General features: G+C 44.4%; 1 protein-coding gene across 1 annotated transcript in view; it reads right to left on the reverse strand.

Annotated features, from left to right (window-relative positions):
• Positions 1-25,073, reverse strand: part of LOC122804611 (transcriptional repressor protein YY1-like) — a 1,255,908-nt gene that overhangs the window by 485,913 nt on the left and 744,922 nt on the right. The window contains exon 2 of the mRNA XM_044074577.1: positions 5,002-5,164. Within this exon, the coding sequence (XP_043930512.1) occupies positions 5,002-5,164 (163 nt within the window). The remainder of the gene's footprint in view (positions 1-5,001; positions 5,165-25,073) is intronic.

The raw sequence follows: 25,073 nt of genomic DNA on the forward strand, positions 1-25,073 counted from the left end.
CTAAGCTCTCTCAACTCAGTACTGGCGAAACCAGTCAGGAGGAGAAGGAAACCACACTCACTACAATTCCAGTCTCACATAGACCTACCACGACAGCAAACCAAACACAAACACACAAAAACATACTCGGAGGCTCTAAATAAAAATCTGCCTAAGCAGCAGACACCCAAGCAACCGCTACCCCAAAACAAAACACGTGCAACACATAGCTCACAAAGCCAGTGTGCCGAACAGTCAAAGCCCTTAAGGCTAAACAACACACCTGATACACTTGTAATAGGTGACTCTATCGTCAGGCACACTGATGTCCCGCTCACCAGGCTGAACAAGGAGAAGGTCACTGTGAGGTGCCTGTCGGGCGCTAGGATCCGCCACATAACACAAGCACTCAGGTCACTCCAAGGCAAGTACAAATATGACTCAGTCATTGTCAATGCTGGTGTGAATGACCTGAGACGTACCTCCCTGGACTACATGAAGAGAGACATAGAGGAGCTCTCTGAGCATGTAGCCCAGACTGGTAAGACCCTGACCTTGAGTAGCATCTTACCCTCACCAAGAATGATGCCACAACATCAAGACAAGATGATCAATTTCAACAATTGGCTTAAGTATTGGTGTCATTCAAAGGGGATCCAATGTCTGTCAGCCTGGGATGACATGCTCGACAAGCCACGATGCTTCACTAGGGACGGCTTGCACCTGTCACCCCTGGGCTTTCGGATATTGGCAAAGGCTCTTGCTACCCCCATAGTGCCTTTTTTAGGCAAGGCTCAAAAGACAAACCCACCTCCATAGGTATCACAAGGGATAAGAAACTAAGAGTAATGCTACTCAACGCCAGAAGTCTAAACCTCAAGATGCACGACTCAAACTCTCCTTAGCATGGAGAACATCGATATCTGTGCAGTAACAGAAACCTGGTTCAAGGCTCCCGAGAGCACCCCAGCACTACCAGGTTATACCTCATACCATGCTTTTCGGCCCCAAAACTTGGACCGAACCACAAAAGGAGGGGAAGTATCAATATTCGTCAAAGATACCCACACCTCCAGGTTGGTGGCACAGCACGAAGCATCAAAGACTATCCATGTGCAACTAACAGTGGGTAAAACTGCCTTCCAGTTTATAGCCTGCTACAGACCTCCCTTCCAAACCCAGAAACCCAACTCAGCCTTCCTGAGAACACTGGAAAATATGAAGGTCTCTCCAAACACCATTATATTAGGTGACTTAAACTACCCAAACAGACTGGGAGCATTAATCTAGCTCCAACACCCTAGCCCAAAGGTTCCTAGAATTTATAAACTCAAATGCTATGGAACAACTTGTTACCACTCCCACAAGAGGGGAAAACATACTGGACCTGATCATCACCAACATGGGGACTCTATGCTTCAGACCAGAAGTGTATCCCTCACTGGTAAGATCAGACCATAAACTAATCTCACTGGATATTCACATCCCGACTCCACCCCCTGCCCTGAACACCATACTGAAAAACGTCTCTAAAGCAAATTTCACACTCCCCAAAACTGAGGTGGAATCCTTCAAAGCCCCCGGGCCTGTGGAAAATACGGCCCAGACCGCAGAATCCTTTATAAACGCATTCTATGAACACCTTCAGGAATGCATGGATCATGCAATCCCAAGTAAAACCAAGACCCAATCCTCCAAAGGCAGACGTCCTGTCTGGTGAACCCCAGCCATAAACAAACTATACAATAGAAGGAGGAAGCTACTACATGATAGAGCAAAATCCCAAAAAGGGAAGGCATCTCTGATCAGTATTAGCAAAAAACTACGGGCACACATAAAATCATCTAAAGCCAGCTTCGAGAGAAAAATTGCACAGGACACTAAGGATAATCACAAGGCTTTCTTTAGTTATGTTAGGATCCTGGGTGGGAATTCCCAGATATGCTCAGAATTAGTCCAAAGTGACAAGAAAATACACCGAACCCACAGACATTGCCAACATCCTAGCTGACAGGTTCAGCGCAAACTCCCCCCCCCCACCAAAAGGGCAAATATCTATCCCAGCAGAGTGCTGCCCCCCTGACATCTCAGATGCGCAGGTAAGAGCCGCCCACTCCAAAGCAAAAAACACAGCATCAATGGGACCAGACGGTGTCCCGGGCTGCGTCCTACTTGAACTCCAAGAAGAGCTAAACCCAAACATAAAACTACTGTTCAATCTCAGCCTTACTACAGGATATGTACCCAAAGAGTGGCGTACAGCAACAGTGGTCCCTCTCCACAAAGGTGGTGCCTCAACGGATCCTGGAAGCTATCACCCCATAAGCCTGACTAGCTTGGTCTGCAAAGCTATGGAAAGGATCATCATGGACCTCATAAATAAAGATATTGGGGACCTACAGACACTGGATCCTACCCAGTTCGGCTTTGTTAAGGGCAGATCCTGCCTCTTAAACCTGGTTGATTTCTTTGAAACAGTCACCAAGGCCACTGACAAGGGGAAGGTGGTCCACACAGCCTACCTGGACCTCGCAAAAACCTTCGATACAATACCCCACTCGGGCTTCACAGATGAGCTCACCAGCTTAAATATAAACCCCTATATCACTAGATGGGTTGCAAACTGGCTCAAGGACAGAACCCACATGGTTAGAATTGCTGGAGCCATGTCAGACTCCAAACCAGTTACAAGTGGCGTCCCACAAGGCTCAGTCCTGGGACCTCTCTTGTTTGGTATATATTTCTCGGAGGTACAGGCCAGCACGGAAGGACTGTGGCTGACCAAGTTCGCAGATGACTGCAAACTGGGCACCATAATCGACTCTCCAGCCGACACAAGCATCCTCCAAAAGGGCCTCATAGAAACAGACAACTGGTGCCAGAGCCATGGCCTCAAGCTAAACGCCAAAAAGTGTATAGTCATCCCCTTTGGCAAAAACAAAGTACCCACAAATTACCACATAGGTGGTAATCCATTAAGTACAGAAGAAGTAATTAGGGACCTGGGGACCCAAGTTGATAGCAATCTCTCATTTGACAACCACGTGGCCAAAGTGGTTAGAAAAACATTTTATATAGCCCACCTAATCATGAAGGGATTCACATCTAGAGCAGGGGAGGTCATTGTGCCTCTTTACTCATCCCTCATCATGCCCATAATTGAGTACAATGCCCCTTTTGGGATGTACCTTACCAGACACCTGCAGCAACTGGAAAGACCCCAAAAGTACCTCGCCAAGAGGACCAAAGGGCTCAAACAGATGCCATATGCTGCCCGGTTAAAGAAACTCCAGCTCTACTCAGTGGCATACCGCCTGATCAGAGGCGATCTGTGCCTGACGTATAAAGCCATGTCCAATCCGGAATTAATGGACATGCTGCACCTCAGAAAATCCAAATCCCATCGAGCTACGCGCTCGAGAGACTTGAACCTCAGCACTGAAATAAATAGGACATGCTGGAGGGACAGATTCATAACCCAGAGGCTCCCTTCACTCTGGAATAAAATCCCAGTCCAGGTTAGGCAGAGTCCCTCATTGACTCTCTTCAAGAGGAATCTTGATGAGTGGATGGGAGATCATAGGTTTACCCCGGGTATCACTTCTGTGTCACTGTTAGACAGAGGCACAGTACACTAACCTTGAAAAAGGGAATAGCAAAATTAATTTAAAATGGGTGGCGAAAGCCAAACACACTCTGGCTAGGCTTATAAATGCCCGAGGGCGGATAGCCTAGTATGAACCTATATATGCGTGTGTGTGTATATATATATATATATATATTTCTATATATCTAGATAGATATATATATATATATATATATATATATATATATATATATATATATATACTTTACACACACGTGTATACATACGTGTGTGCGTGTATACATACGTGTGTGCGTGTATACATACGTGTGTGCGTGTATACATACGTGTCTGTCAATACATACGCGTGTGTGCGTCTGCACATACGCTGCTGCACATACGCTGGCGTCTACACATACGCTGGCGTCTACACACGCAGCGTCTACACATACGCTGCCGTCTACATACGCCGCTGCCTACACATACGCGCGCGCGTCTACACATACAATTAAAGGAGGTATTTCCAATTTCTCTCACAATTTAACTCCCAGGCATCAAAGTGTTGTATTTAAAAAAAAAAAGAAAGATTCCTTTTGTAGAAACAAAATTACTAGCTATAAGGCAGACTTGTTTGTTTGCGTCTACACATACGCGCGCGCGTATATATACACATGCATGTGTGTGTGTGTGTGTGTGTGTGTGTGTGTGTATATATACATACGTGTGTGTGTGTATAAATGCATACAATCTATATGTATACACACACATCTTTGGCACCTGCGGCCTGGATCATAACTGAAAATGGTGCACAGACCGGTCTACTTAACCAGTCAATAAAAGTAAAATAGACTGTAATCTACAATCTTCCCAAAGGAAACAGCAGGTTCGCCACTGGCTGCTCAGTCTAATCTTCCTGCCGACAGACAAACACATCCTGACCCACATCATTAAGCTCTGCATGTACAGCAATATTTAATATTCCGCTGTAAACCCATAACTCAACTTGACACACAGATGCCACTAAATCTTATTCACTTCAGTACCAGATGTGCAGTATAAAATCAAATCGGTACCATAATGTTTCCAATTACTGGCAGCTAACAGCCACTAAAGTAGGAAAAACGTATAACAATGTCATTCTCCAAGATACGTTAGAATAGGTTAGACTGCATGGTATGCAGCATACTGTAAGCACCAGCCTCATAACATCTTAAAAATAAAATCTAGTCAAAACAATTAACTCATGACGAAGCAATAACGCTGCATCAAATTACATTTTATAAGCAGGTCTGCAACATTCACTAATTTTGTTAGCATAGTCAGAATTAAACATTGTAAACAGTAAAAGAACGTCAAACTATACAGGAGTGGTTTATTTAAACTAAGTCCACAGTCTTTTGCACTATGGACATTCAAAAAGATACATTCTCCCTTACCTGGCAAATTCTGCCAACTGTTTTGGGTCTGAAAGATCAATGCCAGGGATCCCACCAGGAGGAAGTTTTTTGCCTGTCATGTATTCAGAGTAGTCTGGGGGAGAATTCTCACCAATGATTTGCTCTTCAACTATTGTTTCATGATCAATATCTTTTTTATCATCTGAAAAGTGCAAAGAAATTAGCATTGAAAATACAGATTCACATTACACGCATCCAGGTAAGGGAAACGTATGCAATTAATTTTACCAATTACTACAAGCTGCCAAATAATTCATACACACTTAAACTGGAAAAAAATAACATACTTACTGTAATGACAGATCTCAAACAACCATCTCCAATAACCTTGGTAACTGACCTTACAAATAAATGGACAGGTTAACAGATAAAAAGTAAAGTTGTGTAAGTTAAACGTCTCACAAGAGTAGATGTTTGGATGATCACTGCTGCAGCAGTGTTAGCTATACAAGTTGTATCCTGCCAAGGATACAACAGCCAGATTCCAAAGCTTCAGGGCACCTTCCAGTTACCCAAACTGTCAGCCAGCTCGAGCTGCTCTGACAAAGACAAGTTTGGGCACCAAGTCCTTCACAGCTTTCCTGCCAGCAGAGACAGGGAGAAGGAGCCCTGGAAGGGCAATGCTATGAAGAAATAACGTCCCTACCCTGGCATAAAAACAAAGTTTTTTGGCTTTTCCTGGTTAGGGGTCGCCACAGCAGAACTCCGATCTGCTAATGACTGGCAGTGGATCTTTACAGTACCGAGTTGCCAGCTCAACGGCCAACCTTCAAAGAAGGCACACCCATTCACACACGCACCTACCTACATGTCTTTAAACATCAGTCGACTGGAGGGAGGACATGCAGACTCCACACAGAAGTTAACTCCAGCCGAGAATCGAACAGGAGACCCTCTTGCTGTGAGGAAACTACGTTAACCGCTGCACCACCGCAGCCTACTCTTGCTTAAAACCACACTTAAATAAAAGGGGGGGTGCAGGGGGGAGCGGCTACTACCAGCAGTGACCAAACATCTACTGTTAAAGTAAGTTTAACTTGCATAACTGCACAATGTTCAACCTACTGATGAATGCTGCAGTAGCCTTAGATATATGGCTAGATTACCTTAGCCAACTACATTTGTGAGGCAGAAGGCTCGAGCAGCCCCTGGAGAATGGTCCTGGCAAAGCCTGATCTAGGTGTAGGGAAGGAATCAAGACCAAGTAGCAACTTCTACAACAGCGGTCCCCAACCACCAGGTCATGGACCGGTACTGGGCCACACAGACTTTTAAGCAGAGAGTGAAACAAAAAAAGTGAATGTGTATCTTATGTGTGTGAATGCATTTATGTTTCTGTCCGCGTGTGCGAGTGAAAACAGAACAGACTGTATGTGTGTATGAGAGAGAGTCAACAATGAGAACTATCAAGCCATTATTTTACTCTCACTCAGCAGTGCTTTTTGCTGTTTAGGAAGTGTAAAATAAAAATAAATAAAATGGAAAAAAAGTGCGTTTGTGTTTCTGGCTGCATGTACGAGTGAATGTGTGCATGAAAGCAGAACAGACCATGTCTGTTTCTATCTGCATGTGAGTGAACGAGTGCAGGAAAGCAGAACAGGCTATGTGTATGCGTGAGAGACGCGGGGGGGGGGGGGGCTGAGAGCAATCCCTGGCAGCGGCAGCAGCAGTATCAATTAAGAGGTTTGCGTACCTCTCGAGCATACCTCTCAACCTCTTACACATTAAATCTGTAGAGAGCCACAAATAGTAGGGACAGATTTTAAATATTGCTGTTACAAACTTAGAAAGTTGCTAGAATAAGCACTGAAAACCCTGCTTCCATTTCCAACATCCTATCTTTGTAAAGTGGAGTTTTCTGCAATGACAGCAACCAAAACAAAATTAAGGATCAGACTGGACATAAGCACTTCAGGTGTCACAGTCTCCCATCACCACTAGATGGGACAGTCTCGTTACAGGGAAACAAGCTCAGGGCTCCCACTGATTCTGCATTATGGTGAGTTTTATTTATTATGAACTTTATTGCGCTTTATTTTTATGAGAGAGATGGACAGTCTGTGGAAAATTGCCTTACATGAAGCCAGTCCTTGATGCAAAAAAGGTTGTGACCGCTGTTCTAGAATACTTCTAGAATCGCATCCTTTCCAAAAAGCCATAGATGAAGCAAAGACCTTGGCAGAGTGGGCCTTGACCCTGTCTGGAATAGTTTTGTTATGGGAGTATAACAAAAGACAACAGCCTTGTACAACCATTTGGAAATCTATTTTGACACAGGCTGTCCCTTCTTACCTTACCAAGAAATGAAAAACTGATCCAAAAATCTGAAAGATTTAGTTCTGCCAAGATAGCACATCCTTTTGCCCTCATTTTTAGGTTCAAGAAAGATAATGGGGAGATGGATAGCTTGGCTTAAAGTAAACTCAGACACAACTTTGAAAACTAATTCTTCTTTTAAACCAAAAAAAATGGATAAAAATCCCCCTAAAAAAGTTTTAATGTTTCTAGCGCCTCGGTCATAAGACCTTCAAGGAATAATAGAACACATTCAAAAAGGCATCCTTTTATACATAAAAAAGACAATTACCAAATAAAACAATTAAGGAGGTATTTCCAATTTCTCTCACAATTTAACTCCCAGGCATCAAAGTGTTGTATTTAAAAAAAAAAAAAAGAAAGATTCCTTTTGTAGAAACAAAATTACTAGCTATAAGGCAGACTTGTTTGTTTGTGTCTTTCGGCTTTTCCCAGTTAGGGGTCGCCACAGCGGAACTCCGGTCCGCTAATGATTGGTAGTGGATTTTTACGTACCGGGTTACCGGCCCTGACGCACAATGTTCAACGAAGGCACACCCCATTCACATATGCCTCCACACAGAAGACACTCTAGCTGAGAATCAAACGGGACAACGTCTTGCTGTGAGGCGACAACGCTACCACAGCACCACCACCGCAGTTTATGTTCAAGAATAGTACCTTACAATAGCCTAAAATCACTATTATGTTTATCTTTAAAATGCACAGACAGACTTCTCTACACATTTATTTTTAATAACCCTAATATTTTCTGATAATCTAAGATTATTCTTTTGGTTCCGCCAATGTAAAATAAATTACATGGACAGGGCACAGTGCATATTTATATATATAGATATATATATATATAGATATATAGATATAGATATATAGATATAGATATATATATATAAAAAACAAGAAAAACATCCTGTTGGTTAGAATTTTATATTATTAATTATCTTAGAAGAACTATCAGACTACAAACTGCACGATTATTAAATGGAAAAGTCCCAAACTTCACCGGCAATTTATCAAAACTCAAAACAGGGGAAACAAAGCAACTATGGACCAACATATCTCTTTCAAACTGCATCCCTGTTTATATGAGACAATGAGACGTTTCCAGAACATCTTGGCTAAATCTTGATTTTTTTTCAATAAAAAGTTCCAATAATACATCAATCTACTACTCATCTTTTCACTTAATTATACACAGTTACAAAATACATTTGTTCCTTCGAAGCATCCCGATCGTCAGTATCATTCCCTTAACCAAAATGTAGTCTATCATTCAACTTAAAAACTCTACCAATAGCTCCATTAATCACTTCATAACTATATCCCCCCATTATAAAACATGTTAATAGTTTTACCCATTTCATCATAAAAATCACTCTCACTGCTACAAATATGAGATAACCTCACCAATTCCCCATAGGGCAATGAAGAAAGCAGATGTGGAGCATTGCAACTATTCCCATGTAAAAATTGCGCCCCCCATCTGCAAATTTTCTATGCACAGGCACTTAAGGCAAATCCCTTAAGTGTCATATCTAAAAATACTACTTCATTCTCACATTACAGACTAGCAAAATATAAATTGAAATTATTAATTTGTAAATCAAACTGTCACATCTTCATAACCACCTCTACAAATAAATATCAGATCATCCATGCAACAATAATAATGCTTGTACAAAGAAATTATTTTTAAATGTAGCCATCAACAAGTTATGGCACATTGGGGCAAAAACCACTCCCATACGGGTCGGTAATTATCATCAAATACAAAATAATTGTTCAACAAACAAAATTCAACAAGTTCTACTACATAATGAATTAAGGGACTCTTGCCCCAATAGCGGATATAATGACCATATGCCATCTGTGTGTCTTACACTTGTATATAGGCTCCTAACATCCAAAGTTGCCCAATACAGGTTTTCATCCCATTTTACTCTAGAAATTTTATTAGGGAAGCCAAAACTATCCTTAATAGAAGAGGGATTCTAAGAACACAAGGGTAAAGCAATTGATGTAATAGTCCAATATTATGCAAAAAATATTTGCAGGCAGAGAACTGGTCGACCAGGGGGAAGGGTTGAAGTTTTTATGGATTTTAGGTAAACAGTAAAATGTGGCCAACTCAATTTTATATTGAAAATTTCTTGTCTACATCATCCTGACAAACATCCCAACCGGACACTTTTAACAAATCCTGATAACATTGCAAAGCTCCATTATATATAGTAATGTTACTCCTCTCATAAAAAAAGTACAGTTTTGTACCTACCATAAATGTAGATGTTCGAAGATCCACATTGCTGCAGTCCTTACACTTGGGTAGTCCGCTGTCCTCGGTCGGCCCGAATATCAAAGTATAAGGCTGACGTCGGTCAAGGCGCATTTGACTGACATCAGGACGTCATGGTACAAATGCGCATGACCGACGTCATATCCTCAGTCTTTTCTTGCCCCAGATGTCAGAAGACCCTAAAAATAAAGGTCAAAACTAAAAGACAGCAAACAACCAACCAACCACCCTTGCACTAACTATATGTACAAAATATACAATATACACAATATGTACAACCCAACCCACACAACCACCTCTAACTGCAGAGACTGCAGCAATGTGGATCTTCGAACATCTACATTTATGGTAGGTACAAAACTGTACTATGTTCTTCATCTCACATTGCTGCAGTCCTTACACTTGGGTAGAATCCCAAAGCAGAGGTAAGGGAGGATGGCTAACTACAAGGAAGCAGGAGCTGCCAACATGCCCTGCAAAACAGCAGTGGCAAAACCAGCCCTGGATTTAGAGTAAAGTGGCAGGTGATAATGCCTAGAGAAAGTATGCACTGAACTCCAAGTAGCTGCCTCCAAAATATCCTTGGTTGCCACCCCTCAAAAAGCTGTTGAAGTGGCAGTAGCCCTAGTGGAATGAGGCCTAATCCCAGCTGGAACCTCCTTGCCATGATGGGAATAACAGAAAGCAATGCAAACCCAATCCACTTAGAAATAGTTTGTTTAGACACAGGCTTGCCCTGAGAACTCAAAGCAAAAGAAACAAACAACTGCTGAGACTGCCTGAACCCTTTAGTTCTGTCCAAATAATAACGCAACTGCCTGTGTACATCTAAAGTGTGCAAAATCTTTTCCCTTTATTTTGGGGATTTGCATAAAAGTAGGCAAATGAATAGTTTGGTTTAAAGCCACACTAGAAACCACCTTAGGCATAAAGGAAGGATTAGTACGTAATGATACCCTATCCTTATGGAAAATCAAGAAAGGCTCAACTGCCATAAGGGCCTGCAATTCAGAAACCCTTCTTGCAGAGGTAATTGCCAACAAAAAAGCAGTCTTCCATGATAAATATTTCAACTCAGAAGTACCTGCAGGCTCAAAAGGTTGTAGAGTGAGTTTCTCCAACACAAAATTGAGATCCCAAGCAGGAGTAGGAGCTCTTCGTGGGGGTCTTATATTCTTTGCCCCTCTAAGAAATTGCTTGAATAAAGGATGAGAAAACAATGGTGGGACACAATCACAGTGAGCCGAAATTGCTGCAGCATGAACCTTAATACAAGAGAAAGACAAACCTTTGTCCAGTAACTCAGTAAGATATTGAAGAGCCACACTCAAATTAGGCTCAGAAACATCAAAATCTTTTGCTGCACTCCAAAATAAAAATCTCTTCCATTTATCTGCGTACACTTTCCTTGTACTAGGCCTTCTAGCTTCCAAAATCACATTCAAAACTTGTTGTGGAAGTTGAGACCCTCTATGGTTCAAAACAGAATATGCCAGGCTGTTAGGTGAAGAGAGTGAAGTTTGACATTCAGCAAATGGCTGTCCTCCTGTGACAACAGGTGTGGAATCAAGGCAAAGGCCATGGAGGCTTCCGTACCAGACTTCTCAGTAATGGGTACCAGTGCTGTCGAGGCCAATCTGGAGCTATTAAAATCATCCTTGGCTTGTCCTGTCTGACCTTTAGAAGTACCTTTGGGAGGAGAGGCAGAGGAGGAAAGGCATACACATGAAGATTGCTCCAATTGAAAGAAAGAGCATCCACTTTCCAAGCTGTGGGATGAAACCTTTTGTGCAAAACTTTGGCAGCTGATGGTTTAGTGGAGAAGCGAACAGATCTATGTCTGGAGTTCCCCATGACACTGTCAATTTCTGAAATACATGAGGATCCAATTTCCACTCGTGGGGATCCATAATTGTCTGCTCAACACATCTGCTAAGGAGTTCTGTGCTCCTGGCAGAAACCTTGCCTGAAGATTGAGCTGTAAACTGAGAGCAGTCTCCCACAAAATCATTGCTTGCCTGCATAGAGGATAAGAATGCGTTCCCCCTTGCTTGTTGATGTACCACATGACAGTTGTGTTGTCTGTTAGAATCAACACCTGCCCTGGAAGAAGTAATTCCTTGAAAGCTATTAATGCAAACTGGACTGCTAACATCTCCTTCATGTTGATATGTAGATGTTGTAGTCTGACAGGCCACTTGTTTTGTATCCACTTTCCATGTAGATGAGCCCCCCAAGCTTTGTCTGAGGCATCTGTCGTTAAAATATGACTCGCCTCTGGCCGGGTCACAGAGAGTCCCTTGTTTAGGTGACATTCCTGAGCCCACCATAAAAATTCCTTTTGAATGCAAGGTATTATTTGAATGACAGTGTCCAGATCCTGGCAGTGCTGTGTCCATACATTTTTGAGATACCATTGTAGCTTCCTCATATGCAGTTTGGCATTGGGAAGCACCAGAATACAAGATGCCATGAACCCTAATGCTTGAAGGACTGTCCTTGCAGTCAGCACGGACTGATGAGATAGTTGACTGAAGTAAAGGGATAGACTCTTTTGTTTGTCCGGGGTTAAAAAGGCCATCTGGGATGCTGTATTCAGTCTCACACCCAGAAAGCACATGCCCTGAGAGGGTACTAGACTGGACTTTATTTCGTTCACAGAATACCCCAGGCATCTTAGCACTGCTATCACATATTCCAAATGATGAAGAAGCTCTTCCCTTCCTTGAGCCAGAATCAGGCAGTCGTCCAAATAAGGATAGATCTGTATTCCTTTTAGCCTGAAGAAAGCTATCACTGGAGCCAGAACTTTCGTGAATACTCTGGGCGCAGTAGATAAGCCAAAGGGCAATGCAGAGAACTGATAGTGAGAAGTCCCAGCTCGAAAACGCAGATACTTCCTGCAACTTAGTCTGATAGGAACATGAAGGTAAGCCTCCTTGAGATCCAAAGTTACCATCCAATGATCTTTGCCCAGCAGAGGTAAAAGCTGCTGTAACGTCAACATTTTGAACTTGGGAATGTCCAGATAAGTGTTGAGGGTAGATAAATCCAAAATTGGTCTCCACGTGTTCCCCTTCTTTGGTACTAGGAACAGGCGAGAATAAAATCCTAGGCCCACTTCTGGCATAGGGACCGCCTGTATGGCCCCTATTTGGAGTAACAGAGAAACTTGCTTGTGAGCCTCTATTCTTTGTTGAGGAGGAATGTCTGGCATGCCTTTGAAAGGAGGCAAGGTATGGAAATAAAACCTGTAACCGTGGTGTATGATATCCAATACCCATCTGTCTTGGGTAATTAAACTCCAATTTTCTTTGAAAAGTGCCAACCTTCCTCCCAAAGGTGCTGCCAGACGAGAAGGCTCTGGCAGCTGAAAAGGTAGGTCATTGGGTCTGTTTACGAAAGGACAGACCCCTGCCCTCACCCGAAGACTGTGCAGGGGAACTCCCTGTTCTAGGCCTGAAAGAGCCCTGAGCTCTGCCCCTACCACGTCTAGATCTACCCCTAGACTGGGAATCACAAGAAGGATACGTCTACCCCTTAGTAGGCCAATTTCTACTAAACTTTGGAGGCTGGACCTGCAAAAAATCTTTAACAGTCTGCATAGACTTAACCTTGTCTTCCATTTTCTTTAAAACTGCCTCAACAGGAGGACCAAACAACACATCAGATTGTAAAGGAGCATCTAAAATCCTTGTTTTAACATGTTCAGACAAATTTTGATCCCTTAGCCAGGCGTGCCTGCGAAGAACTGACCCAGTGGCAGCCACCCTAGACGAGGCCTGTACAGCATCAAAACCACATTGCAAAGAATGCTTACCCACCTGTTCAGAAACATGCACTAAATCTTGCAACTCTTTACAATCAATACCTACTGCCAGAGCATCAACCTTAGACTTTAGTTGTGAAAGGAGATAGTTCTGGTATTTCAACATGTGAAACTGGCAATTCAAAGCCCTCATAGCAAGAGTGGAAGAAGTATAAACTTTCTTTCCCCATCTATCCAAGGCCCTAGCCTCTTTGTCTGCAGGAACCGGATTCTTAACAACAGAAGCCTTAACACCTTTAGGCCCCTGACTAACAGTTTCTGGGTCAGCCCTAGGACTCTTAAAAAGATACTTATGAGCTTCAGGCACCCTGTAATACCTATCCGGCTTAACAGGAGCAGGAGGCAAAGAATCAGGATTAAGAGAAGCCTCTGTAAAAACATCTTCTACTACATCCAAAACAGGAGGTATAGCCAAAGGCCTATGCTGGGGTAAAAAAATTCCCTAAGCCTTTTCCTGGAATCAGAGAAGTCCTGACCTTCCCACTTAAAATGCTCCCTCATGGAATGAAGAGTTTCTGAAAAAGAAAAATCCTCAGGAGGAGAAGCAGAAGGAGTAGAATCATCCACATCAGAATCAGAATAAGGAGAGTACTCCTGCAAGTCTTCAGCCGAAGACTCTGAAACATCCGAAGCCTGCTCAAAACCCCCCAACTCAGGCTCCAACCTAGGTCTCTTATCAGGAGGGGGCATAGAACCCCTAATTAAAGTAATCAAATCTTCTGCCATTTTAAGCATATGCTTCTTGGGCACAGTACCTGAAGAGCTAGGGGTAACACCAACTGAAGCCAAACCTGGCCTCCCCCTGGGAGAAGCCTTTGAAACAGAAGGAGAGGGCCTAGCCACCCTAGGAAGGAGTATAGTAACCTGAGAAGCCCCCTCAGCCTGACTTGCCTCCTGAGAGGCCACATCTTGCAATAATAAGGTCTCACCCTGGGAACACAAAGAAACCTCCGGCGGAGCCACCGGCTCCACCGACACCTCTAAAGAACCGGCGTCCGGTACAGACGGTTCTTCTAGCCTAGGCTTAACTGCCTTGTCCTTGCGCTTCGAGGAAGCGGGCGTCGGAGCATCCGACGGCATTTTATAATTACACCGCTTCCCAAAGACTAACCTTGCACAATCCAACCTTCTCTTTACAGTGCGTTTATTAAATCTAGCACAAGAGCGACAGCCAACAACGTCGTGCTCAGGCCCTAAGCAAGGAATACACAAAGTATGATAATCTCTATGCGGTATCTGTTTCCCACAAGAAATGCAATTATTGACTTTTTCTGACATCCGTAAATCACTGAGGCAAGAAAAACTAAAATATTCCCCAACGGGGTACTTAGCCAACTTTGAACTCGGTCTGAAACTTCGAAATCGAAAAATCTCAGAACGCCAACCGGCACTTGCAATGCTGCTTCTACATCGGACCATGCGGCAAAAAAGACTGAGGATATGACGTCGGTCATGCGCATTTGTACCCTGACGTCTTGATGTCAGTCAAATGCGCCTTGACCGATGTCAGCCTTATACTTTGATATTCGGGCCGACCGAGGACAGCGGACTACCCAAGTGTAAGGACTGCAGCAATGTGAGATGAAGAACATCCTCACTGTCATTTAGATGTTTCAAACACGTTAACATACTGTATATAATGCATAACTATTTTGTTCTCTTTGTCGGAGGATTTAATAACTAGATTTTTTCTATTACCAAGTTCTTTCAATGCCTTCCATTCATTTTTTTGTTAGGCTAAAGCTTACATTATATTTGTTTCCTAAATATTCCTTATATAAACTCTCAGACAAATGATTTACCATTGCATCAAACTACATGATGTTTTCATTCATATAAGGGGAATAAATTTACTCTTATAGGAGAGGGAAGACGTGTCCAATAAATAATAAGAAGTTATGTACCTACCAGAACGTTCCATGTTAGTTGTCTTCTTCTCGCCTTCTTTCTTGCTGGATGGGTTTGGAGCCGATCCTCGGCTCCACTGCCAATACTAAAGCTCGAGAGCTAATTCCACCGGCTCGAGGCTCCCCTATATCCCACAATGCTAGGCGGTAACTACTCAGATCTCGTTTGATAGCTATACCAAGCAACTCTAGTCTCCATAAAATGGAGTAGGGAAACCCACCTCAAAACAATCTGCGTAAAAGGTATCGCAGACCTCAGAAAGGATAAAAGAGGTGGAAGAACGTGTGGGAATGACGACTTCCAGAGGAAGAACACAAACTGAATTCCTGTCGGTCTGTCCAGGCTTGGGGGAAGGAGGGTGGGACGCAAGAAAGAAGGCGAGAAGAAGACAACTAACATGGAACGTTATGGTAGGTACATAACTTCTTAATGTTAAGTTGTCAATCTCGCCTTCATTCTTGCTGGATGGGACCGCGTCCCTAGCACCTTATCCCGGGTGGCCTATCGGAACAGACTCTTGAAAACAGTGGAACCAAAACTGGCACGGCTTCTGGAAACATGTCCAATTTGTAATGTGAAATGAAAGTATGAGGAGAAGCCCAGGTGGCTGCTGCACAAATGGAATCTATTGGCAGCCTATCCTGAAAAGCTACGGATGTAGCTAATGCCCTAGTTGAATGGGCTCTAGGTCTTGAGGGTAGTTTTTGATGTCTAGGTCTTGAGGGTAGTTTTTGATGTCTGATCTCATAGATGAAGGTAATAGTAGAGGTGAGCCATCTAGAGTGGGATACTTTAGTAACTGGAAGACCCAATTTTCCTTCCGCATATGACAGAAACAATTGATTAGATTTCCCGAATTGTTTAGTCCTGTCTAGGTAATATCTAAGTTGGCGATGAACATCCAAAAAATGTAGCTTTTGTTCCGACCAGTTTGAATAGTTAGGGAAAAAGACGGGGAGATCAATAATTTGGTTTAGGTTTGTTTGAGAGGAAACTTTAGGCAAAAAGGATGGATTAGTACGGAGGGATACCCTATCTTTGTGAAAAACTAGGTAAGGAGGACGACTGCACAGAGCATGGAGTTCAGATACCCTTCTCGCTGAAGTTATAGCTACCAGAAAAAGTGTCTTCCAAGAAAGCAACTTCAGAGAACATGAAGCCGCCGGTTCGAAGGGGGGAAAGATTAAGGATGCCAGAACCAAGTTCAAATCCCATTGAGGCGGGGGGTCTTTGATCGGAGGTTTGAGAAGAAATACGCCCCTTAAAAAGGCTTTACAGAGTTTGTGAGCCATGATGCTAGACTCTGAAACACCAACATGAAAATTTGATATGGCAGCCAATTGAACTCTAATGGTAGATGCAGATGATCCTAAATGAAAGAGTTCTGCTAGAAAGTCTAGAATAGACTGGATAGGTGCAGTAAAGGGATCTATGTTTTTTGATGTTGCCCAAAAAGAGAAGCGTTTCCATTTGCTACTATAAATCTTCCGGGTAGAAGATTTATGAGACGCTATCAAGATATCTCGGACCGAGCGAGATATTGAGGGAAGCCTGGCTAAGGTTGGAATCGGAGAAACCACGCTGTGAGGTTTAGAGAAGGCAGAGATTGGTGCAGCTGACCCGATTGGTGGGTTATCAGATCTGGTACTGGGTCCAGATGCCAAGGCTGCTCCAAAAGGTAATGATGAAGAAAGGGAAACCATATCTGTAGAGGCCAGTAAGGGGCAATGAGGATCATTGTCACTCTCAAGGCGATGGCTTTCTGAATTAGTTGAGATATCAGTGGAAAGGGGGGAAAGGCATATAGAAGTCCCCATGGCCAATCGTGGACTAGAGCGTCTCTGGTGGGATGGCCTGGTAACGGGAAGAGAGTGAAGAAGTCGTGACACTTGCTGTTTTGGGGAGTAACAAAAAGATCACAGCAAGGCTGGCCCCATCTTAGGAATACTTCTTCTAGAACTGATTTCTTTAGAGACCACTCGTGGGGCATGAGAATTGCCCTGCTCAATTTATCTGCAATAACGTTGGATTTCCCGGGAATGTGTGTTGCTATCAGAAAACGCTGAGAAGAGATCGCCCATTGCCAAAGTCTGAGTGCCTCTCGACATAAAGGGCATGATCTGGTTCCGCCTTGTTTGTTGATGTACCACACTACGGACATGTTGTCCGTTTGAATTGCAATAGTCCCAGTGGGAAGAGAATCGTGAAGGGCTTGCAACGCTAAAAGCACTGCTCTCATCTCTAAGACGTTTATGTGCAAGTGGCACTCGAAAGGTTGCCACGTGCCTTGGACTGTCCTGCCCTGATAATGCCTCCCCCCCACCCGATCAGGGAGGCGTCTGTTGTCAACGTGGCGACTCGGGGGGGAAAGAGTGAAGGGTCTTCCTCGGAGAAGTTGAGGTGATGTGATCCACCAAGACAGTTGATTCTTGCATGATTGAGTTATCAATATGGTATGGGACATCGGGAGCTGTTGAAAGGACCATTGAGTAAACAGCATCCATTGGAGGATCCTCATGTGAAAGCGAGCTAAGGGGAGAAGGGGAATAGCTGCTGCCATGAATCCTAACACCTTCAAAACTAGTCTGGCTTTGACTTTGTTGCATTGTAAGAGAAGGGAAACTTGGTTCCGAATGTCTGACACACTCTGCTCTGTGAGTCTGGCTGAAAGATTGAGTGTGTCTAAGGTGGCACCTATAAAGGTAATAGATTGACAAGGCGACAAGGCAGATTTTTCGAAATTTATCGAAATGCCTAGAGCTTGGCAAGATTGGATGGTGAAGTCCCTGGACATTAGAAGCTGATGTCTGGTGGTGGCGGTAAGGAGCCAGTCGTCTAAATATGGAAACACCTGGAATCCTTGACGTCTCAAGTGAGCCGCGACCACTGCCATGCATTTGGTAAACACACGGGGGGCTGTAGTGAGACCAAAGGGCAGGGCCCTGAACTGGTAGTGACTGGCTCCCAGCCTGAAGCGGAGATATCTCCTGGAGCGTCTGTTCATCTTGATGTGGTAGTACGTGTCCTGAAGATCTATCGAGCACATCCAATTGTCCTGACCCAAGAAGGGTAGAATGGACTGTAGCGTGACCATCCGGAATTTTGTTTTCCTGACATACTTGTTTAAGTAGCTGAGATCCAGTATGGGTCTCCAGTCCCCTGTTTTTTTTTGTATCAAAAAGAATTTGGAGTAGATTCCGGATCCTTGCTGGTCTGCTGGGACTGATTGGATAGCTCTTTTTGATAGCAGCTTTGAAATTTCTAATGCTGCTTGTTCCCTTAGACCGGGTGGAACGTCTGGAAGGGATCTTTTGGGTTGGGATGGGATGTGAACAAAGGGAATTTTGTAACCCTCGGATATGATCGACTGTACCCATTTGTCTTGAGTAAGGGAAAGCCAGGCTTTTGGGTACAGGGATAACCTTCCCCAGACTGCCTCCGGTGGACAGCCGGGCAGCCCCTCAGGGATGCCGAAAGGATTTGTCAGAGAACATTTCTCTGCTACCCTGGTTTTGCAGACCTCTTCTGCCTCTAGAGCGGCGTCTATTATTATTCCCCCCTCTGCCTCTAGAGGGGAATCGGCCTTGTGCGTCAGATGAGACTCCTTGGGATTGTTTGTGGAACCACATCTTTCCTCCCCTCTGACCTTTGGGATAGGGTCTAGAAGGGGCAGAAAAACGGACTCCTACGGCAGAGAGAGTCTTACCTTCTACCTCGCACCTGGTCAATGTATCCTTCACCTGTGGACCAAACAAGGATGATCCATCAAAGGGAGAATTGGTGAAGGACGCCTTGAAAGGGTCCGCAAAGTTGCATAGCCGCATCCAGGCGTGACGTCGTAAGGCAACACCTGTGCCTGCGGCTCTACTCGCCCCATCTGCAGCATATGAGACCAGCCGCATGGAGGAGTTAATGATGGAATTCAGGGTTGCCAACTGGGAGTTCATTGTGTCTTTGAACCCCTCAGCTGTAGGATCCTTTATCAGTTCACCCATATCCTTGAGTAAATCTCTCTGGAGACGAGTGAAGTGGCATAAGTAATTCAGCTTAACGATAGAAAAGGTCGCTGATGAGAACATCCGCTTGCACCTGTCCATGGTCCTAGATTCCTTATTAGGAGGATGGACAGGAACCGAAGGATCAGCTAACTCCTTCTTAGTGGCCGCAGCCACCACCATGGCATCAACAGGGACACCTCTGGATAGAAAATCTTTATCTCTAGGGGCAGTAATAAATTTAGATGGTCTCCTTGGGGTGGGTTCCACTGAATCAGGAGCCGTCCAAGCCTTCCTTGCCACCACTTCCATAAGGGGGTCAAAGGGAGGGGACACCCAGGAGGTAGAAGGGCGAGAGCCAAACGCCTCAAGATACACTGACTCATCCTCCGAAGGGTTAAGGGCTGGCCAGTTCCCCCTCTGTTTCAGGATCTCAAGGAAGTCAGCAAAGGAGACATCCTCAGAGGGGGATCGAGGGGAACCTTCGGATTCCTCTAAGTCAGTGTCAGAGGTGATAGACTCAGGGGAGTCAATGTGCTTCCTCTTGCACTGCCTCTTCCTTGGGGATCTCCTAGGTCAGGAGAGGCCTCAGAAGAGGAGGAAATTCCCAATGGGGAAACTTGAGGAGTTGGCTCTCTGCGGTCTAAGACAAGGGGGTGAGTAGAAATCACCGCAGGCACTGTAGATGGGGGGGCTGAAGGAGCCGACTGTGGGGCAGAACCTGGTTCTAGCAGGCTCCGCATGACCTCGAAGGCACCCCTGTCAGGCAAGGCCCGCTCCGAAGAGACAAGGACCTCTCCCGGCACCGACAGGGACGGCTCCGAAGCCGATGTCGGAGCCGAACTCACCAGCGCCGAAGCCCTGAGAGGGAGAGCGGGGTCGGACAAGGGTCCGATGCCACTCGCCCCCTCGGAGCCGACGAGGGAAGCTCGGCGCTGAGATCCCTCCAAGGAGGAGATCGGAGCAGACGACGGAGCCAAAAGGGAAGGTATCGGATCCGACGCACCGACAGTCATGGCTCCGACAAGCCCCGGCTCCGAACTCAAAGGAGTCGGAGGAGGAATGTATTGGGGAACAGAAATAGCCACTGACTGGTGAGTCGGGCTATGCAGCATTTGGGCCAGTGCCTCGGACTTGAGAAGTCTACTCACTACCCTTTGCAAATTGTGGTCAGATAACCTGGAAGACCGTGAGGAATGAGTTTTATGGCTCCGTTCAGAAAGAAGAGGGGATCCTGGCGCCGAATGCACGGAGCCGAGAGAGGGGGAACTGGACCTCTTCCTAGACTGTGGCTCCGATAAGAGTATCGGAGCCAATGGAGTTTTATCAGCCTCGGCTCCAGCCGGAGCCAAGGTAACAGTATGAGGCTTGGAAACATCGGCTCCGGCCGGAGCCGATGTCGAAGCTGACTTAATCTTTCCAGCAGTCGACTCTGAAACCGGAGCCAACTGTTTGGAAGTTTTAGAAGGCTTCCCCGACACAGACTGAGTCGGGGGGCCTTCAGGCTTTAATAAGCCCCGCAAGATTAATTTGTTCTTGCGTTCCTGCAGGACTCTAGGGCTAAAACCATGACAAACAGCACAAGAGTCCTGCAGGTGCAAAGGTCCCAGGCAATACACACAAGAAGTGTGACTGTCTGTCGGAGACATTTTCTGACAGCACGAGTCACACTTCTTGAAGCCTGAGACCTTAGAGTCTTTCGACATCGTAAAAGAAGTGCCTGACAACAACACAAACACACTACAGATACACCCTCTACTGAAAAAATTATTAAAATTAAATTATTAAGGCTAACAAGCCACAAATACACACACACACACACACACACACACACACACACACACACACACACACACACACACACACACACACACACACACACACACACACACACAAGCCCTCAACTAAAAACAACTAATTTAGTCACTAAAGGACTGGGGGAAGGGAGGGGCCGAAGGCCTATAAGATAGGGGAAGAAAGGAGGAATATAGACCCGAAAAAACAGGGGTCAATTTATCTAACTATTTAATAAACTAAAAGGTAATGGTATGAGAGAAAAAGGGGTTAAGAAATACCTAATATGGTAAAAACTCTAACTCACCTGCCTGAGCCGGTAGAAAAGCACCTTGTCAGCTATAGCGGCAAACGAGATCTGAGTAGTTACCGCCTAGCATTGTGGGATATAGGGGAGCCTCGAGCTGGTGGAATTAGCTCTCGAGCTTTAGTATTGGCCGAGTCGGAGACGAGGATCGGCTCTGAACCCATCCAGCAAGAATGAAGGCGAGACTGACAACTTAACATTAAGCATTATTCGGTGAACCAATGCCATCGCTGTCTTCCACTTCCGAAAAATATGAAAACTATCAATCATCCAAACTACTCGTATCAGAAAAATTCAACTGTGGAGCGTTATCAGTTTTTTTTTTTAGAAAAATACCATTTTAAATGTAATTTACATAGAAAACAAAATATGTCTAAATACATGTAAACGTGGTAAAAGTAGGTATAAACTTCAGCCGTAAATTCAAACAGTGTACTGTTGTTTTTAATTCGCAACCTGATAAATTCACCACCAGCTAGCTAACGTCACAGTTTGTCTCAACAGGTAAAGTAAGCCACTGCCATCTACCTTCTTTTTTTTTTTTTTTTTTTTTTACAAAAATGCTGTCCATTTTTATTCTTGTCATTTCTGCCCCTCTTGCCGTTTGTTTGCTCACTATGGTCTCCATTGTTGCTCTGAAAAATTACAGTTGTGTACCTACCATAAATGTAGATGTTAGAGTGTATTCACTGTTGCATTATCATTAATTACACTTGGGTTATCCTGGCAGGCTACCCGCAGTCGGCCTGAATTCCAAAGTCCTGGTCCGGCGTCAGTTGCTGTCGCCTCTTCCCTGACGTCAGTGCGCCAGGGGTATACAAGATGCAGCCAACGCTATTTTCTTCAGTCTTTCTTGCCACGCGGTGCCCGAAGCAAAAGCAGTTCGCAAATGCCGGTCGGCCGACTCCTGAGATTTTCGAAATTGAATTTCAGATCCGAAGTCTTCAATAAAGCTAAGTACCCAGTTGGGGAAACTTTTTCTTGCTCCAGACCAATGTCAGTAAAAGTTAACTGTATTTCTTGTGGGAAGCAAATACCTCATAAGGATTTTCATTCTTACTGTTTTCCTTGCCTAGGCCCTGACCACGACGTTTGCTAGTTGTTGGTTTTGTGCTAGATTTAATCAACGCACTATTAAGCGTCGGTTCGATTTTGCTTTACATTACTTTGGCCGAAGGTTTAACTGTATAATGCCGTCGGAACAGACTACCGGAGTTCATAAAAAGCGCAAGGAAAAAGAAAAGGACAGGCATCCGAGGTACAAAACAGACGACGAAGCCTCTTCTAGGCCAGTCGCTGGTTCTCAGTGAGGCGCTTTCACAGCCCCTGACACCCGCTACCTCAGAGCCACAGGCCGCCTCAGATTCCCACGTGGAGACAACTAGGCCTCTGGAAACTCAAGGTATTGGGCCTACGGAAACTATTCCCTCAGATGGGTCCGGAGCCGCTGAGCAAGCATCGGCTTCTGAGGGTGTTTTCAGACCTACACAGCTTACTATAAAGACCACTTCAACAGCCAAGGCAAAGTCTAAAACTCCTTTAAAGACAAAGTCTAAAACTCCTTTAAAGACAAAGAAACAAGTACAGCATTCTCCAGGACAGTCATCCATGCCTAAGAAACAGATGCTTAAAATGGTGAACGTGTGTGTGTGTGTGTGTGTGTGTGTGTGTGTGTGTGTGTGTGTGTGTGTGTGTGTGTGTGTGTGTGTGTGTGTGTGTTATAGGGTCCTGGGCAGTCAAAAGTGGAGGATATCAGTTTTCAATACAAAATTGTGTGTTAGCCATATTTTACTGTTTACCTAAAAATCCATAAAAACGTACCCCCCCAGTCGACTAATTATCTCTGCCTGCAAATATTTTTTGCATAATATTGGGCTACTATTACATCAATTCCTTCACCCTTGTGTTCTTAGAATTCCCTCTTGAACCAAGGATAGTTTTGACTTCCCTAAGAACAGTTCTAGAGTAAAATGGGATGAAAACATATACTGGTTAATTAACTTTGGATGTTAGGAGCCCATACACAAGTATGACACACACATACGGCATACGGTCATTATATCAGCTATAGGGGGAAAGATTCCCTTAATTCATTACAGTAGTAGAACTTGATGAATTTTGTCCGTTGAACAATTATTTTGTATTTGATATTTACCGACAAGTGCAAGGCACTGCCACAAAAGTGCCTTTTGCCCCAATGTATGGTCACTTGCTGATGGCTGCATTTGAAAATAAATGTTTTGTATAAACATGAATTTATGAGGAAGTATGTGGCCCAGAATTGTAGTTTATTGGCCATTTGGGAAGTTTTTCCATCTCTTTCAACTTTCTGGTTTAAAAGTCTGTGTTTGCGCTGGTTTCCCACATTTCCTGTAACTAGTCTAGTTCAGATACAGCTTTGCTGTATCCAGGACTGTTTGTAAGCTTCTGAGCCCCCCAAGCCTTTCTGTATTGGAGGGAAGCCTTGTAGCTTATCAGTGGGAGTGGTAAGCACTAGGTAGCCTATCTACCACAAGATCCAGGTACAGATTCTTAGTTTTAGCACTTGAAATTTGCTTATTCGTGCTCAGCACTTGTTCAGAACTTGTTGTTAGCACTAAATAAGCTACAAATTACTACAGCACTCAACCTTCCTCGTTACCTAGAGGAAAACCGTTTTTGTACTTGCTTTCTCCACTTGCTTAGAGAAAAAAAACAGATCTTATACTCACTTTCCTCACTTGTCTAGAGGAAAGTAGTTTATTCAGGCATGTCCAAGGGTCAGCTCCCAGTGTTCTCTCCTGTCTGATGAATCTAGGCATCTTGGGGCAATGTAGCAATTGCCTCATGTACACAGACAACCCTCTCCTATTACCACCCAACACCACAACCTGTAAGAGATGCACTTACCTAGCCAAACTGGAGGTAAAGCTCTCTCCAACCAAGACTGAACCTGACAGTCAAGAGGAGAAGGTAAACACTTGCACCACACCCATCACACAGTCCCACTAAACCTACACCACCAAAGTCCACACACAGAAACACAAAAACATTCGCAGAGGCTCTCAATAATAATCTGCTCAAGCAACAGAGACCTCCAAAGCAGAAACGCAAGCAACCTCCATAACCCAACACAACCCAAATGACACACAGCCCGCAGACTGTGTGCCAATAAACCACAGCCCATATGGCAAACCAACGTACCCAACACACTAGTCATAGGTGACTATAGTCACGTACAATGATGTCCCACTCACCAGGCTAAACAAGGAGAAGGTTAGAGTGAGCTGCCTGTCGGGTGCCAGGATCCGCCACATAACCACCCACTCAGGTCACTCCACAACAAGTACAAATAGGACTCTTGTCATTGTCCATGTTGGTGTGAATGACCTGAGATGTACCTCCCTGGACTACATGAAAAGAGACATAGAAGAGCTCTCAGATCTTGTAGCCCATGCAGGTACGACCCTAGCCCAGAGTAGCATCCTGCCATCGCCCAGAATGATACTGCAGTACAAGGAAAAAATAACTGACCAACAACTGGCCAAGTTTTTTGTGTCATTCTAAGGGGATCCAGTATCTGTCTGCCTGGGACGACATGGTTGACAGACCACGGATGTTTTGCCA

The sequence above is a fragment of the Protopterus annectens genome, chromosome 6.part0, assembly GCF_019279795.1.
Source record: "Protopterus annectens isolate FY-2018-M chromosome 6.part0, PAN1.0, whole genome shotgun sequence".
NCBI lineage: Eukaryota > Metazoa > Chordata > Ceratodontiformes > Protopteridae > Protopterus > Protopterus annectens.